Genomic DNA, 13,570 nt, shown 5'->3' on the forward strand with positions numbered 1-13,570 from the left:
TGATCTTGGTACTCATCCAGGCTAAATCATTATGTGCCAGACTGGTGATCTGTCTGTTTATTCTGTTTCTTGTCTTTGAGTTCTGACAGCTGCAGACGGTGCACGTGTGCGTGGGTGGGGGGGGGGGGGGGGGGGGGGGGGGCTGGGTGGTTCAAATCAGAATCGCTTTAAGGATATGAATATTTCTCCAGTATTGATATAAGACCCACTCGTGTTCAGTGCAACAGCCTGTGCTCCAGTGTTACATCAGACGAAACCTCTTTAACTCATCACAGTGATGATGATTCCGCTGAAAAGACAGTAAACGGTCATATTCAATGAACGCCCAGTCCTCAGGGTGTCATTTGACATTTGTCTAATGTACCCAATTACCGTGAGTGTCTGTATTTGTGATGTAATCGTCATAATCAAATGGAATCAAAACTACAGGCGGCTCTAAAAACTCATCAATACGGAAGGTAATGGTCGCCAGCTACGTAGCTCTATATCACGGAACGTCTCATGTCATGGACGTTCAGAAGCCACGCTCAAACCAATAGCAACGCGCTAGCTACGGGAAAATCAGGTTGGTTTAGACGCACGTGAGCGACAGTAAACAGAGAGAGCGGCCCCCGGGACGTTAGCAGTTAGCCATTATGGCTAACTAGCACAGGAATCTAGAGTCACAAGTGGCCACGTTTGTTCATATGGGCACATTATGTCTTTATTTGATAGCAACAGTGGAGCGAGAACCACGGATATGTTCCAAAATGCTACTGGTCTTGGAAAAAAAAAGCAATGGCCGTTCTCCAGTCAAAGGGCTACCTTGCTAACAGTTTGAACCGTTAGCCAACCTGACGGCTTATTCTGCTGTTCATTGGGCCCAGTGGAAACCTTGCTCTTGCTTTTTAATCAACTGTTTAATAAACAGCTAATACCGCAAAGCGCTCCACGGCTGATTTCAATGTCGGCTAATTAAAAAGGAACAAAAAAGTTACGAGTGTGGCCATTAAACAGCGGCAGCTGCCGCGCTCACCCCGCTGCAAACGGCTTGTGTTACCCTGTAAATTCAAGCCAACAAAACCAGCATTGTGTACCGTGTACTGCAAGGAGGGAAATGTATGTGACAGCGTATTAAAAATGAAGACTTCGCTCATGGGCCTGCAGGTGATTGTTCGCTCCAGCTGTCGGCCATTTGTCACGGCCGCGTTCTCGCGCTGCCGGTCGTTGCAGGGGTTGCGAGGATTATCGGTCGTAATACTCCCGATGCATTATTTGGACCTGCTCAGCTCTCGGTCTCCAGTGAGGGATCATGCTCATGGCTGTGCACGGTGTAACAGGAACGCTGTAGCATTTCCAAAGCACACCAGATAGCCCCCGTGTAGCCGCCATCCTTTTTGGCCCGTGTGTTTGGTTTTTTTTCCCGGCAGCCACAGAACTTAATGTAATATGATAAGTGCACCGGAGACTCCGACACAGAGTCATTCGGTTGATTCTTCTATTAGCTTGAATTCTTTAATGAAAACACCATCTGCTGTCCTTTTTTGTGATACCAGTTGCCATGATGATGAGCCTGTATCACGTTGCGCAGTGGGGATAAATTAAGTATTAGAGAGCTCCAGGCATAATGGTCGGCGGATCAAGATCGACTCTTATCTGAATGCAACCTCAAATAAGATGCATATTGGTCAGGGCTATGACTTTTGTTTACTGCCGCTTGTCAGTGTTGATTCATGATGCAAGCTGACGTTGTGCACGATGAGATTACCACTGAAGACTGTTGGGAGGGCTGACATTTAGACGCAGATAAGGCCCCGATGCCCTTTGTGAAGTTTTCAAAACAACTGGAGCCACATTCTCTTTTATTACAGGTGAATGCAGCGTTCACCGCCTCTGTTTTGCATATATTGTACTGCTGTTGGTTCATGCGTTCAGTGGTGGAACAAGTATAAGTAAAAATAATATTACAACCATGTAAAAATACTCCATTACAGGTACAGTCCTACATTCAAAATCGTACTTGAGTGAAAGTACACTAGCATTATCAGTAAATTATACTTCAAGAATCAAAAGTAAAAATACTTGTACCGCAGTAAAATTCTCCTGTGATATATTATTGAATATGACATTGTTATTATTGTGTGTCAATGTGTAATCAGCGTTTTACAGTTGTATCTGCTTGAAGTGGAGCTAGTTTTAACTGCTTTGTATGCAGTGAGCTAGTTTTAACTACGCTACATACAGTTAGCTTTTTTAACTACTTTATACAGTTAGCTACTTTTAACTACTTTATATACAGTTAGCTAGTTTGAACTACTTTATATACAGTTAGCTAGTTGTAACTACTCTACATACAGTTAGCCTTTTTAACTACTTTATATACAGTTAGCTAGTTTGAACTACTCTATATACAATTAGCTACTTTTAACTACTATATACAGTTAGCCTTTTTAACTACTTTATATACAGTTAGCTACTTTTAACTAATTTATATACAGTTAGCTACTTTTAACCACTCTATATACAGTTAGCTACTTTTAACTGACTTATATACAGTTAGCTACTTTGAACCACTTTATATACAGTTAGCTACTTTTAACTACTTTATATACAGTTAGTACTTTTAACTACTTTATATACAGTTAGCTGGTTGTAACTACTCTACATACAGTTAGCTACTTTTAACTACTTTATATACAGTTAGCTAGTTTTAACTACTTTATATACAGTTAGCTTGTTTGAACTACTTTAGTTAGCTACTTTTAACTACTCTATATACATTTAGCTAGTTTGAACTACTTTATATGCAGTTAGCTACTTTTAACTACTTTATATACAGTTAGCTGGTTGTAACTACTCTACATACAGTTAGCTAGTTTGAACTACTTTATATACAGTTAGCTACTTTTAACTACTCTATATTCAGTTAGCTAGTTTTAACTGATTTATATATAGTTAGCTAGTTTTAACCACTCTATATACAGTTAGCTAGTTTTAACTTTATTTACAGGTAGCTAGTTTTAACTTTATATACAGTTGTTGTACAGTTTGTTCATTTTTCAAAACAGAATCGACTCAAGGAGGATAGTTGTGATATTATGATGTGCCAAGGGTGGCCCAGGTACTTTTGACCATATAGTGTGGCTGTGTGTGTTTTAATTCACAAGTTTTCAGTTTCATAGCATCTTTAAACGTCTCAAATTGCAATATGAAAATGCTCTGGGATTTAACTTTTGAAGTGTGGGAAACCCTGTAAATGCATTGCATCATTTTGTGCCCCCCCCCCCCCCCCCCTTAACTAAACTTCATAAAGCATTTACAAGAAATCACAGAGAAGCCATTTGAAGGCGTGCAGGGAGCTTGAACACGAGAGTGAGGGTGAAACCTTTGATCCAGTCACTCATGTGGCTTCTTATCGCCGAATGCTTTCTGGTGACGACTAAACAACACGTTACAGTCAGAAGAGAAAAAAAAAAAAAGAGCTCTTTGGTCCGGTTTAAAAGTGGAGGATTTTGATACAAATGTGGTTTTCATTTAACGTTGTGTCAGACTGAAAGAATGTTGATTTCTTTCATGCCTCGAGCGTCTGCCTTATTTTGATGACTTGCATTGTTTGTGCTTCTCCTCTCAGATGCTGTTGCACCCATTCAGCATTGGCAAAATGTTTTACAGGGTGCACTGACATTTGAAGAAAGCGTGTAAAACAAACTAATAACAGGCACAACAGAAACGCTACGCTAAGTCAGCTGAAGGTCTTCATCTGTATGTTTATAGGCTGCAGCATCCTTGTGTTTCACATCGGGTCTACTGTAGTTATTGTGTGGACAAAATACCAGAAGCTATGAAAACATTAACACTTGGCTGGAGCTGGTCTCATTGTCCTGTAGGTATCGAGAACTGGTTTGCAAGAGTCAGTTAATCTGTTCTTTGGATGCTAGCAATGAGGAAAAGCACAGCATGTACCTCATTAGGGGCCTATTTCCTGTTTCCTGCCTTACCCCAGGCTTCTGAGTGTACACTTCTGGGTTATTTCACAATGTTGGTTTTTTTTTTCGTATTAGCGGCAGCCTGTCTGTGTCGTCATCGCATCGGTGTCCACATTAAGCTCGGAATACTTCCGCTTTCATTTAAAGATGTGATGATGAGTCGTGCATGTTAAGAATCCACTTGTCTTACTCTAGCAGATACGAGCAGATAGTTCGATGGCAGGAAAAACTGTCAAGCCATCTTATCGTCGACGGCAAAGCACACGGTTGCGGAGTTTCTCCGTGAAAGATGAAGACGCTGCGAGGCTGCTTTCATGTTGTTATCATCATTCCCTGCAGCCAAATTGGAAGAAACCCAGAGAATCTCTAAACGAGGTAGTCGTGAACAGGTTGAGGGAACGTGGGTATTAGAACACTTTCCCACTGAGTAAAGTGCAACAGCGTATCTAAGGATGGAATGTCCCACAGTATCATAAAATAAATGTTTCCCCTCGAAGTTCTCTTAAGGTTTCCCCTGAAAGGCATGGCTGCCAAATTGAACAAAAGCCCTGTCGTGGGAATATTCTTAAATAAGCATGGTTTTGTAATTACATGTTTTTCAAAGTCTGTCATCAGTGCACATAACATGCCTTATCAAAGAAATTAAAGGGGTACTCTAGTCATTTATTATTGCACTTCCATGTAGTTAAAATGTGACATCATAGCACATGGGAATCACGGCCGAAGCTATGAGAATATGTACGACATGGGCATTTTACACAATCTCATAGCTTTAAGTGTCATCGCAGCTTCGTGCCACCAGTGCCCTGTGTGTCTATTAGTATCTGTGACATAGTGCATAGCAGTAATGGAATTTGCATAACACTTTTGCAAGCGGTGTCAGGAGAAAGGCGAGGCGATGCATTTGATCGAGGCGGGCGGGCGGGCGGGTTGACTTTGCTCTCTCTTTTGTTTGTAATGAGCAGCACATAGTGTTCCTGCACCTCTCGTCATGCAGGATGTGGTGGCTGTTGCGGCGGACGAGCTGTGTGTCCCAGTGTAGAGGAGGAAGTGCTCAACCACAGCCCTTACAGAGCGCCACTCCAAAGAGGCGCACAGCACACCCACAAGGGCAGCGCAAGCCCACGAGTGAACTCGACAGAGCGTCTCGGGGTGGGGGTGTGGGGGGGGCGTTGTAAGATGTGAAAGCTGTGAAAGGAACGAGCATTTCACTTTTTATTTGTTTTTTTACTGAAGCTTTTGTTTTGACTCCAGTTGTGGCTAATATCTGACTCCAAAGCAGCTGCCGGCACAATCTGAAACTTGATGGCTTTAGCGACCGCCCCACCCTCCCCCCTGCAAGTCTCCTAAGCGGAACTGTTTTTGCATCATCTGTGTCAAGGAAAGGTCATGCCAAACAGGGCCACTGACTTCCTGAGCGACTCACTTGGTATTTTGGCTTTTGCCTCTCCTCAAACGTTGCCTCCGTTGGCTCCCGTACAGTTCAGAAAGTCCGATCCAAAGCAAAACAGATCGGCCGTCAACTGGGCTTTGAATTCACCACCAAAAATAAACATCTGAACCAGCGATTTTGTCTATTTTCTCAGGAATAAAGTCTGAGTTTCCTAAAACAAAACTGTGCCTGAGAATTTGATTATTTCATCTGTTCCCAATAAACAGCAAATCAGCCGATTTCAAAACGGTTGGATCAAGCTGGATCTCTTGATACGAGATACTAGTGCAGTAATCTGCCTTGTTTTGTCTCGTTTCTAAGATCCTGGCGTCCGACGCAGAACAACTACACCGTTAACAAGCTATTTCACCACCAAAGACACACGTTATATCTCTTTTTTTTGAGAAAACAAGCTTGAACATGAGACCTAATGAAACGCAGGTATGGCTTGAGGCTGACCCGCGGTTTGGCAAATGAATCCCTTTGGACAGGCAGCCGTTTGAAAGCACAGCAACACATCCCATCCAATCCCGAGTAACAGCCGATCACTCTCAGTCAGCGTGTGCTGGGTCCCAAAAAAAAAAAAGAAGGATCTGTTGATTGTACTGTGTATTATATTTGATTGGATCTGTCGTTGCAGTAGGGATGTGTGAGTGTTCCAAGTCGGATTCAACGAACTCTCTTAACTGGACAAACAGACAGAGGCCTACATAAAGACCTCGAAGGTCTCGAACTATGTACGTTTCTGTGCCGAGACATGCCAATAAAAATCGTAAAATCGACAATTGACAAGCCACGATGATGATGATGATAATGATGATGATATGGTGAACAGAGCATACATTTTGCTTCAGGCTTGTCTTGGTTATATAGTTTATGTTGGTTGATTTCAGGTAACTCGTTCAGATGAAGGCGTCGTGATTTCAGGTCAGCGTTCAGTGTCCTTTTTTTCCCGCCTGTGAAGAAAGACGGAATTTCGTTTGGACCAAAGAGAAAAAAACAAAACAAAACCATATAGCAGGTGCATATTGCATATTGATTATCTGGAAAGGTTTCTGAGCAGGGACTTCTTTTTATTTGTGTTGCTTGTGCATACTGTGGCTTCCTTGCACCATCACTAATGTGACTGAAGCTGGGCAGGTGTATAAAAAAAGCTATAGCAGTATCTGGGTGTGTCTGAAGCAAGGCCAGCTTGAAGGCTGCGGCATGCTAGCTCATGCACATACGTGTACACACACACACACACACACACACACACACACACACACACACACACCACTGTGTACACACCATGACACATACCTTTCACAGTTGTAGAGTAAACACCAGGCTGTAGCTTAAATTAAACTGCGTTTGGGCTCCTGTCTGTTCCAGGAAAGTCAAGGGTGGAAATCAATATGTGCACATAAAGTACACGCAGAGAGAATGCGAGACACACCCTAACTCCATGCCTGGAGCAAGCACGTCTGTGTTTTGCAAAGACATGGAGGAAACCCAGGAGGGTTTCTGTAAGTCTGACCGATATTCTGTTTGTGTGTGTGCTTGAAAAGGGAAGTAATGAAGGGGTTTCTGTATGACAACCTCGGTGCAGCCCCCTCTGTCCTTAGTATAATCGCACAAAATGCAAGATTCCTAACTGCCATCATGCCTGGCGTTACACCAGCCCCTGATACACACAGGCATTGTAAAGAAACTTGAGTTATTATCAGTGAGAATGAGTATCAGCCACAGTTTTTCCATGTTCAGATGAGCTGGATAGAAGTTGGCAAATCCCCGCGGAGGCAGCACAGAGTCGGGGTAGAAGTAGGAACTGGTCACCAGTTATCTAGCTGTCCAGCCAAAACCACGCAGAGTTTAACCTGGTTTCTCTGGGTTTTAGTATAGAAAAATCAGATGGAGCAAGCAGGAGAGTCGAAAAGGCCGAAGCTCGATGAAAAGGGAAAGGGTGGACTGGATCAACCCTGCGCCCTGCCACTGCAGCTAATTTACGCCTGCGGTGGAAGTCCATTATTGTCAGTTTGTTTATTTGGGACACTAATGTGCAGAAATGGCAATTAGAGAGCCACAAAAAGCACTCAGCTGGATGATTTCTCCCTCTTCCAAAATAAATTGCCATCTGTGGACCTCCCATCTGATGGAATCGGGTTGTCCTGAAATGCCTCCCTGTGAGCACCTATCGTAGGTGTGACTGTTTGGTTTGGTTTACCTCGAACTCTGTTTACTCTGTGTTCGTTCTTGTTCGTCCCTAACCCTTTTTTTTTTTTAAGCTGCATATACATTGGTCTACATATATCAAGTTAAACCTATTTTAGCCCTGGTAGTATCCTTCTACTAAAAAAACACCAACTTAAATGAACAAAATGATTATAAATTGTGAGAAGGTATTCAAGGCAGTCAGGTTTCAGGGAGTAAAAGTCATGTCGAGAAACTCTCGTGGTTGAATGATCAGTGTTAGGCTTTTCACATTCAAACGTAAGGAGAGACATTAACTATTACCCCTGAACAGTAGCTTGAATATCTATTGTGTACGCCACTAACGGCAGCTAAAGATTAGACTTTGTAGAAACTTGACAACACGTTCAACAGTTTGAACCAGTTCACTTGGAAATTCTGCGCCAATTTTGGATGAAAATTGAACAACAGAGCAGCCCATGATTTCAAAGAAATTCAGTTGAAATCATTTAAACTGGTGGCCATAACATAAACATATAGTATCTATGTTGAGAAACATTGTGGATACCAATAAAAGAAAACCTTCAAATGGGAATTTACAGTTTCAAAGATACTTCAAGAACAAACCAGCCCTCCCATGTGGCAACTCTATTTACGAAAGAGGGGGGGGTAACGTTTATTATTTACAAGAAAATTTGAAGAGTAAGAGCTTTGCTAGTCTCTGGGCAAAAAAACCCCCAAAAGACTGACTTTACGAACCTGAAACTGGACCCAAAATGGAACCAGCTTTGGGAAGCCAGCAATCCGGAGATGCTCATTTTTCCCTCGACCTCCGGTGTAACCCTGAGCCAACTGTTTTTTTCCTCCAGTCTGCATGCTCGGTCAATACGACTCAGCCGCTGTCTATGATATAGAAATCTGATAGGAAGCTATTTATAAAAACGTCCCTATGAGGAGTTTCACTCGCCGTCCCCCTGTGACCTGCCATCGTTTATCTCTTCCGTCTGTGTTACGTACATCATGGCGCGTTCATTGACTGATTTGTCTTCAGATTTGTTCCAGCCAGAAAATCTTTGGGCATCTATCTGTCTGTGCCCCGATGAGCTTTAGAGACCTGTTGTATGGATGAACCAGCTTTCGGGCCTTCCCCAGCTGTTGTCTGGATATTAAATGCTCTCCGGGGTAAAAAGCAGCAAACTGAAGCAGAGTTTCCTGTAATGCTTTTCAAGCCAGCTGTTCTTCTCCAGTGCAAACGAGTTATGAAAGCGGTAATTCTTTTCGCATTCTGCTCTTGTTGACAGTGATTTTTTGAAACAGCATGTAGGCTGAGTTAGAAAAGGGAAAGTCTTGGTGGCTGTTTTAATGGTTGATTCATCAGAGGGTTTGTGCCATGGTTGGGACAGGCGGAGGCTTGGTCAGCTGAGGACATGCTATATAAACACAACATATCCTGCTATATACGTGTCATTCCTCTTACTGTGACCCTTTAGGGTGGATGCAGGTTACTTAAGGTCTTCCAAGATGATTTGTTTGTCTTTGGATTGACACCTATGATTTGCATTTCTTGTCTGAAAAGGTTGACTTGGAATGATTGCGTATGCAGACCCTGTCAAGGGCTTAAATGCTGTTAAATAGACACCTTCACGTGTTGCAGTGAGAAGTCATCCCAGGCCAACAGAATTATAACCTGAATGTAAGACACTTTCCTTTTTCTTTTTTGTTTTGTTTGTGAAACGGTTCTTGTGCCCATTGAAACTAGATTCAACGTGATGAAACATGCAGACAGTCTGAATGATAATGTCAGCTGCAGCATTCAAGGAAAAGCCTTGGAGCTAGCCTCAAGAGGTTTTCAGTTTCTCTAATTATATTACACAAACTGCAAGCCTTGTATAAATGGACTAGAACAGTTTAGAATAGGAACGGAATTTTGAAGGAACGGCCCAATATCGCGAGATCCATGTTTGTTTAAGGGCGAGTCATATGAGAACGTTGGTATCAATCTTATTTCTGTGCGTCCAGGACAGATACTGTAGGTCTAAGACTATCCCTGTGACCTCAGCACTCCGTCAGTCAGTCAGTTTTCTTTCTTATTCCTCAGCGGGGTGTATCTTGAAAGGTATTTTCGGGATCTCACAGAGGTCTGCTTTCTGTCTGGAATGACCAAATGTTTTGCCCGGGGCAAAACGAATGTTTAAATTTGAACAATTCCTCATACCCTAACGCTCTGCTAAGCTCTTCCCCTTTGCTGGAATGTACTCCATGTTAAGTCTGTGGAAACGTTGATTTCACTCCCAGGCGACCATTGAATTACTCCGAGCAGACAGTAGACGTCTGTGGGATCACAATGATGCCTTCGAAGATACAACCTGCTGCTCAGTGACTCAAGTAACAATTAAAAGTTCACAGGAAAAAAAAAATGCAGCCTCTTCATTCAATCCGTTTGGTAGCAAATCAAAACAAGTTAAACCGGGCTCAGCTTTAAATTGAATCTGTTGTTCCAACTGCATTTTCCTGGGAACATTTCGTAGGGGAACACTGTGTGAGTTAGTGACTTAGTTACAGAGGATTGTACGGAGTGCGGAGATCCCTTTTTGGGGTGAGGTCTGGGATACGTTTAACGTAGCTTGGCATAAGGACTGGAAGCACATGCAGCAAGCACATACACTCAGTCGAAACTGTTTTAGACGGGTGGTGATTCAGCTGTGGCATCATTTTGGAGATTTGTGGTGCTGTTGGACTGCATTGCTATTATAGAGAGGTGTTTCTGTAAATTAGCCCACCGTCACTGACACAAGTGGGGTTGACGAAACAATAGAAACACCAGTCAGTATAACGCAGTGCAATTCAGCAGTAGCACGAACGACATCATCACCAAATTGAACGTTATAACCCTGAAGGGATGATTTATTGTATTCTGTTTATTACAGGACTGTTGTACAGGTACTTTATCAAAATAGAAACGAGGCAAACATAGATACATTTATATTATCTTATTATGATAAGATAATTACTTACACCACGCCAGTGTGTGTGTGTGTGTGTGGGAGTGTGTAAGGATATAGGGGGAAGAGAGAGAGAGAAGAAGACGAAGGAGAGAGAGAAAACAAAAAGGCTCCAAGGGGGCCCTGGGGTTGAAGTAGCATCAGAATGGAACCAGGACAGCTCAGGACAGCTGGGTCAGGCCTGCTGTTTTATTCATTTATTTAGAATGCCTTATTAATACCTTTTTAAGTCTGGTTGCTCTGCGGTCAAATGAAATTGCCACCTTCTCCCACTGCTAAATGCTGGCTAATGTCCGCCCAACTTTTGTAGCTAAACTGGCAACTCTGTTTCAAGGTTGTCCCGCTGGAATGTCCCCGGCCGCAGCTGCCCGGGGCTCCAGAACAGCTACTAAATGGACCTTGACGTGAGATCGTTTTGTCAGCCAGAGCAAGTTGTATCATTCATAGTTTCCTATCAGGTGGTTTTTCTGATGTACTTAATACATTCAATGCCAGCATTGAATGTGTGTGCGTGTCCGATGAACTGCAGCAGATCACGTGTCTCCGCAGCGCCTTCAAACTTCACCCTGTTTTGCCCTCAACTCAACTGTCTGATTAAAGATTAACACACTCTGCTGTGAATGTAACATTTTAGGCTTTTGATGTGTTTGCAACTTTATTATCACACCGAGTGTGTGACAGAGAAAAAAAGAAATCTGCAATCAACACCCCCAGACTTGCCATTTTTAAAAACATTGTTGTGAGTGTCTTTCCGTGTTTGACCACTAGATGTCACCCTACGCAGCGGCAAAAAAAGTCAGGAGGGCCATACCAGCTGAACTGTGTCTGTGTGCAAGATACCCTTTTGATAAACTGACAACACAGTAATGCCTGCGTCCTTGAATGTTCCCCCCGATACGCAAACAGGGGGGCTCGGACACCTCTTTGAACCCGTTTTATCAAGCTGAAGGTGCTGATTACATCGAATTAGTGACACTTTTTCCTCTTCAGACACAGGTTTTATTTGTTGAAGTGGCACGGCCACAAAATACCTCTGTTGTCAGCTGTTATGTAAGTAATGCACTGAGTGACTGATGGTTTCTTGGTTCTGTGTTCAGCTAGGTAGGTACCCAGATGTCTGAGGAGGCTCTGAGGATGACGTCTTGGCCTTGAACCCCACCAGTATGTCAGGTAAGATGTCTGGCCTGATTACCCCAACACACACTCACAGCCTCATACCTCCCAGACTTTAAATTTGCTGTATTTTAAGGTTGCTGGTTGCTGGTATTTAAGCCAATATTCAGAAGATCTAAATTTGACCTTTCATGCCAAAAAACAGTATTTCATGTTACATTCTTGTCAGCATCAGCAAATAGACTATCACCGGACACTAAAACTCTTCACTGAAATACAAACATATCGAGTCCAACTTAAACTTATCTTAAATGCATTAAATCTCACAATTACAATCAGTTTGAAATCTTAATTGGACCCTCTACACGTGATCAGAAAAACATTGCGCCTGCAGTCGTTCTATGGAGCGAGCGAAGAGCAGCGCAACCTTTGGCTTTGCACCCCTTGGTGCTGCGCTCAGAATTCAGTCAGTTTCAACCTGGACCCTTTGGACCTTGCGGTTGTTTCGTCAACTGCTACCGTTTCCAGGGTCTAGCATCAACCGTCGAGCTCTCCCTTTTGAGCCAACATGGATGAGTTCCAGAGGCGCTCCGAATCGAGGGAGTTTGAACATTTACAGCTATGTAACAACTGAGAAAGTGACTGGACATAGTCGGCTAGCTGTTACCAAGGTCAAGAGTGAACCTGTAAGCTCGACTGTGACCTCGTCTGATCACAGCCATGGAGATGGCTGCCGTCCACGGCGCAACCATGAACCATAAAATCATCCCAAAATCTTGGCCTAGCATGCCAGAATGTCAGCAGTCACATGGCACTACCAGGTTTGTTACAGGCAGAAAGTAAACAAGGGTGCTTTCTTGCTACCTCGGACATACACCTCCACCCTGGACTGGAGTGCGAAACATGCTTCTACGGGCATGTAGTTGAACGTGGGAGACATTCGCGTGGCCGCTTCTTACAGACTTGTACTCACAACTTGGAATCAACGAGCAGGCCCACAGAGCTGCGTTGTTAGGATTTCGGAACAAGCCTTTCCTGCCTGCGGTCAGCCACGGTGGCCATTCGCTGTGTAGGTTGGCAAGGACTTAATTCCAGCTGTGCATGGCGCACAGCTCGCACCTCTGATCACGTGTAGAGGGCCTTGGAAGAATACCATTTGCACTCTAATGTCACTGGTTAGCGATGAGCTGTCCTCACCACCAGAGGGACCGTGTTTACTGTCTTTTGTGACGTGAGGGAACATGAAATCACTTTAAATCAATCTTCCCCTCATTTTTTAGCCAAAATTGGTAAAAAAATAAATCATATATATATATATAGTCAAACACAACTTCTTACTGAACAGAAATGCTTTATTCTTTGATTGCCTAAAGATTTGAGAGGTAAAATGTCTCAGAATGTCATGGAAAAAGCCACACCCTTAACCATTCGGTGCGCACTAGGAAAGTAGACTTGCACACCTAAAAAGGACACATTAAACCGCCCCGGCTCATCCTGTACGAGATGTACGCGTTGCTTCCTACAGACAGGTCGTCCCCTTACGTCGAGCAGACTGTCTGTGCCACTTGTGCGTCTGTTTACCCAGCACAGGCGGTGCACCGCACAGGGCGAAGTCAGGGCGTCACATGAGGATTTAGCCGGTCCCTGGTGACCCACATACCCCTGAACCGCCACATATGCTATTGATCCCAGCATAGGGGCGCAGACGCGAGCTTATCACGTTAGGAACACGAACCTGAACCCCGCCCCCCCCACCACCACCACCACCACGACCACCACCACTCACCGTGACACCAGACCTGCAGCAACATACTGTGATGAAGTGATGTTTTCTGATGCACGTTAACCTGCTGTGTTATTCGCACCTGACTGTTGATTCCTTTTGA

The 13,570-nt window shown here is 43.6% G+C and overlaps 1 protein-coding gene across 1 annotated transcript in view; it reads left to right on the plus strand.

Moving 5' to 3' along the window:
- Positions 1-13,570, plus strand: part of thrb (thyroid hormone receptor beta) — an 84,288-nt gene that overhangs the window by 53,371 nt on the left and 17,347 nt on the right. Inside the window, exon 2 of the mRNA XM_070921497.1 lies at positions 11,669-11,741. Coding sequence (XP_070777598.1) covers positions 11,735-11,741 — 7 coding nt within the window. The 5' untranslated portion in view covers positions 11,669-11,734. The remainder of the gene's footprint in view (positions 1-11,668; positions 11,742-13,570) is intronic.

Source organism: Enoplosus armatus, chromosome 16 (assembly GCF_043641665.1).
Source record: "Enoplosus armatus isolate fEnoArm2 chromosome 16, fEnoArm2.hap1, whole genome shotgun sequence".
NCBI classification, from domain to species: domain Eukaryota; kingdom Metazoa; phylum Chordata; class Actinopteri; order Centrarchiformes; family Enoplosidae; genus Enoplosus; species Enoplosus armatus.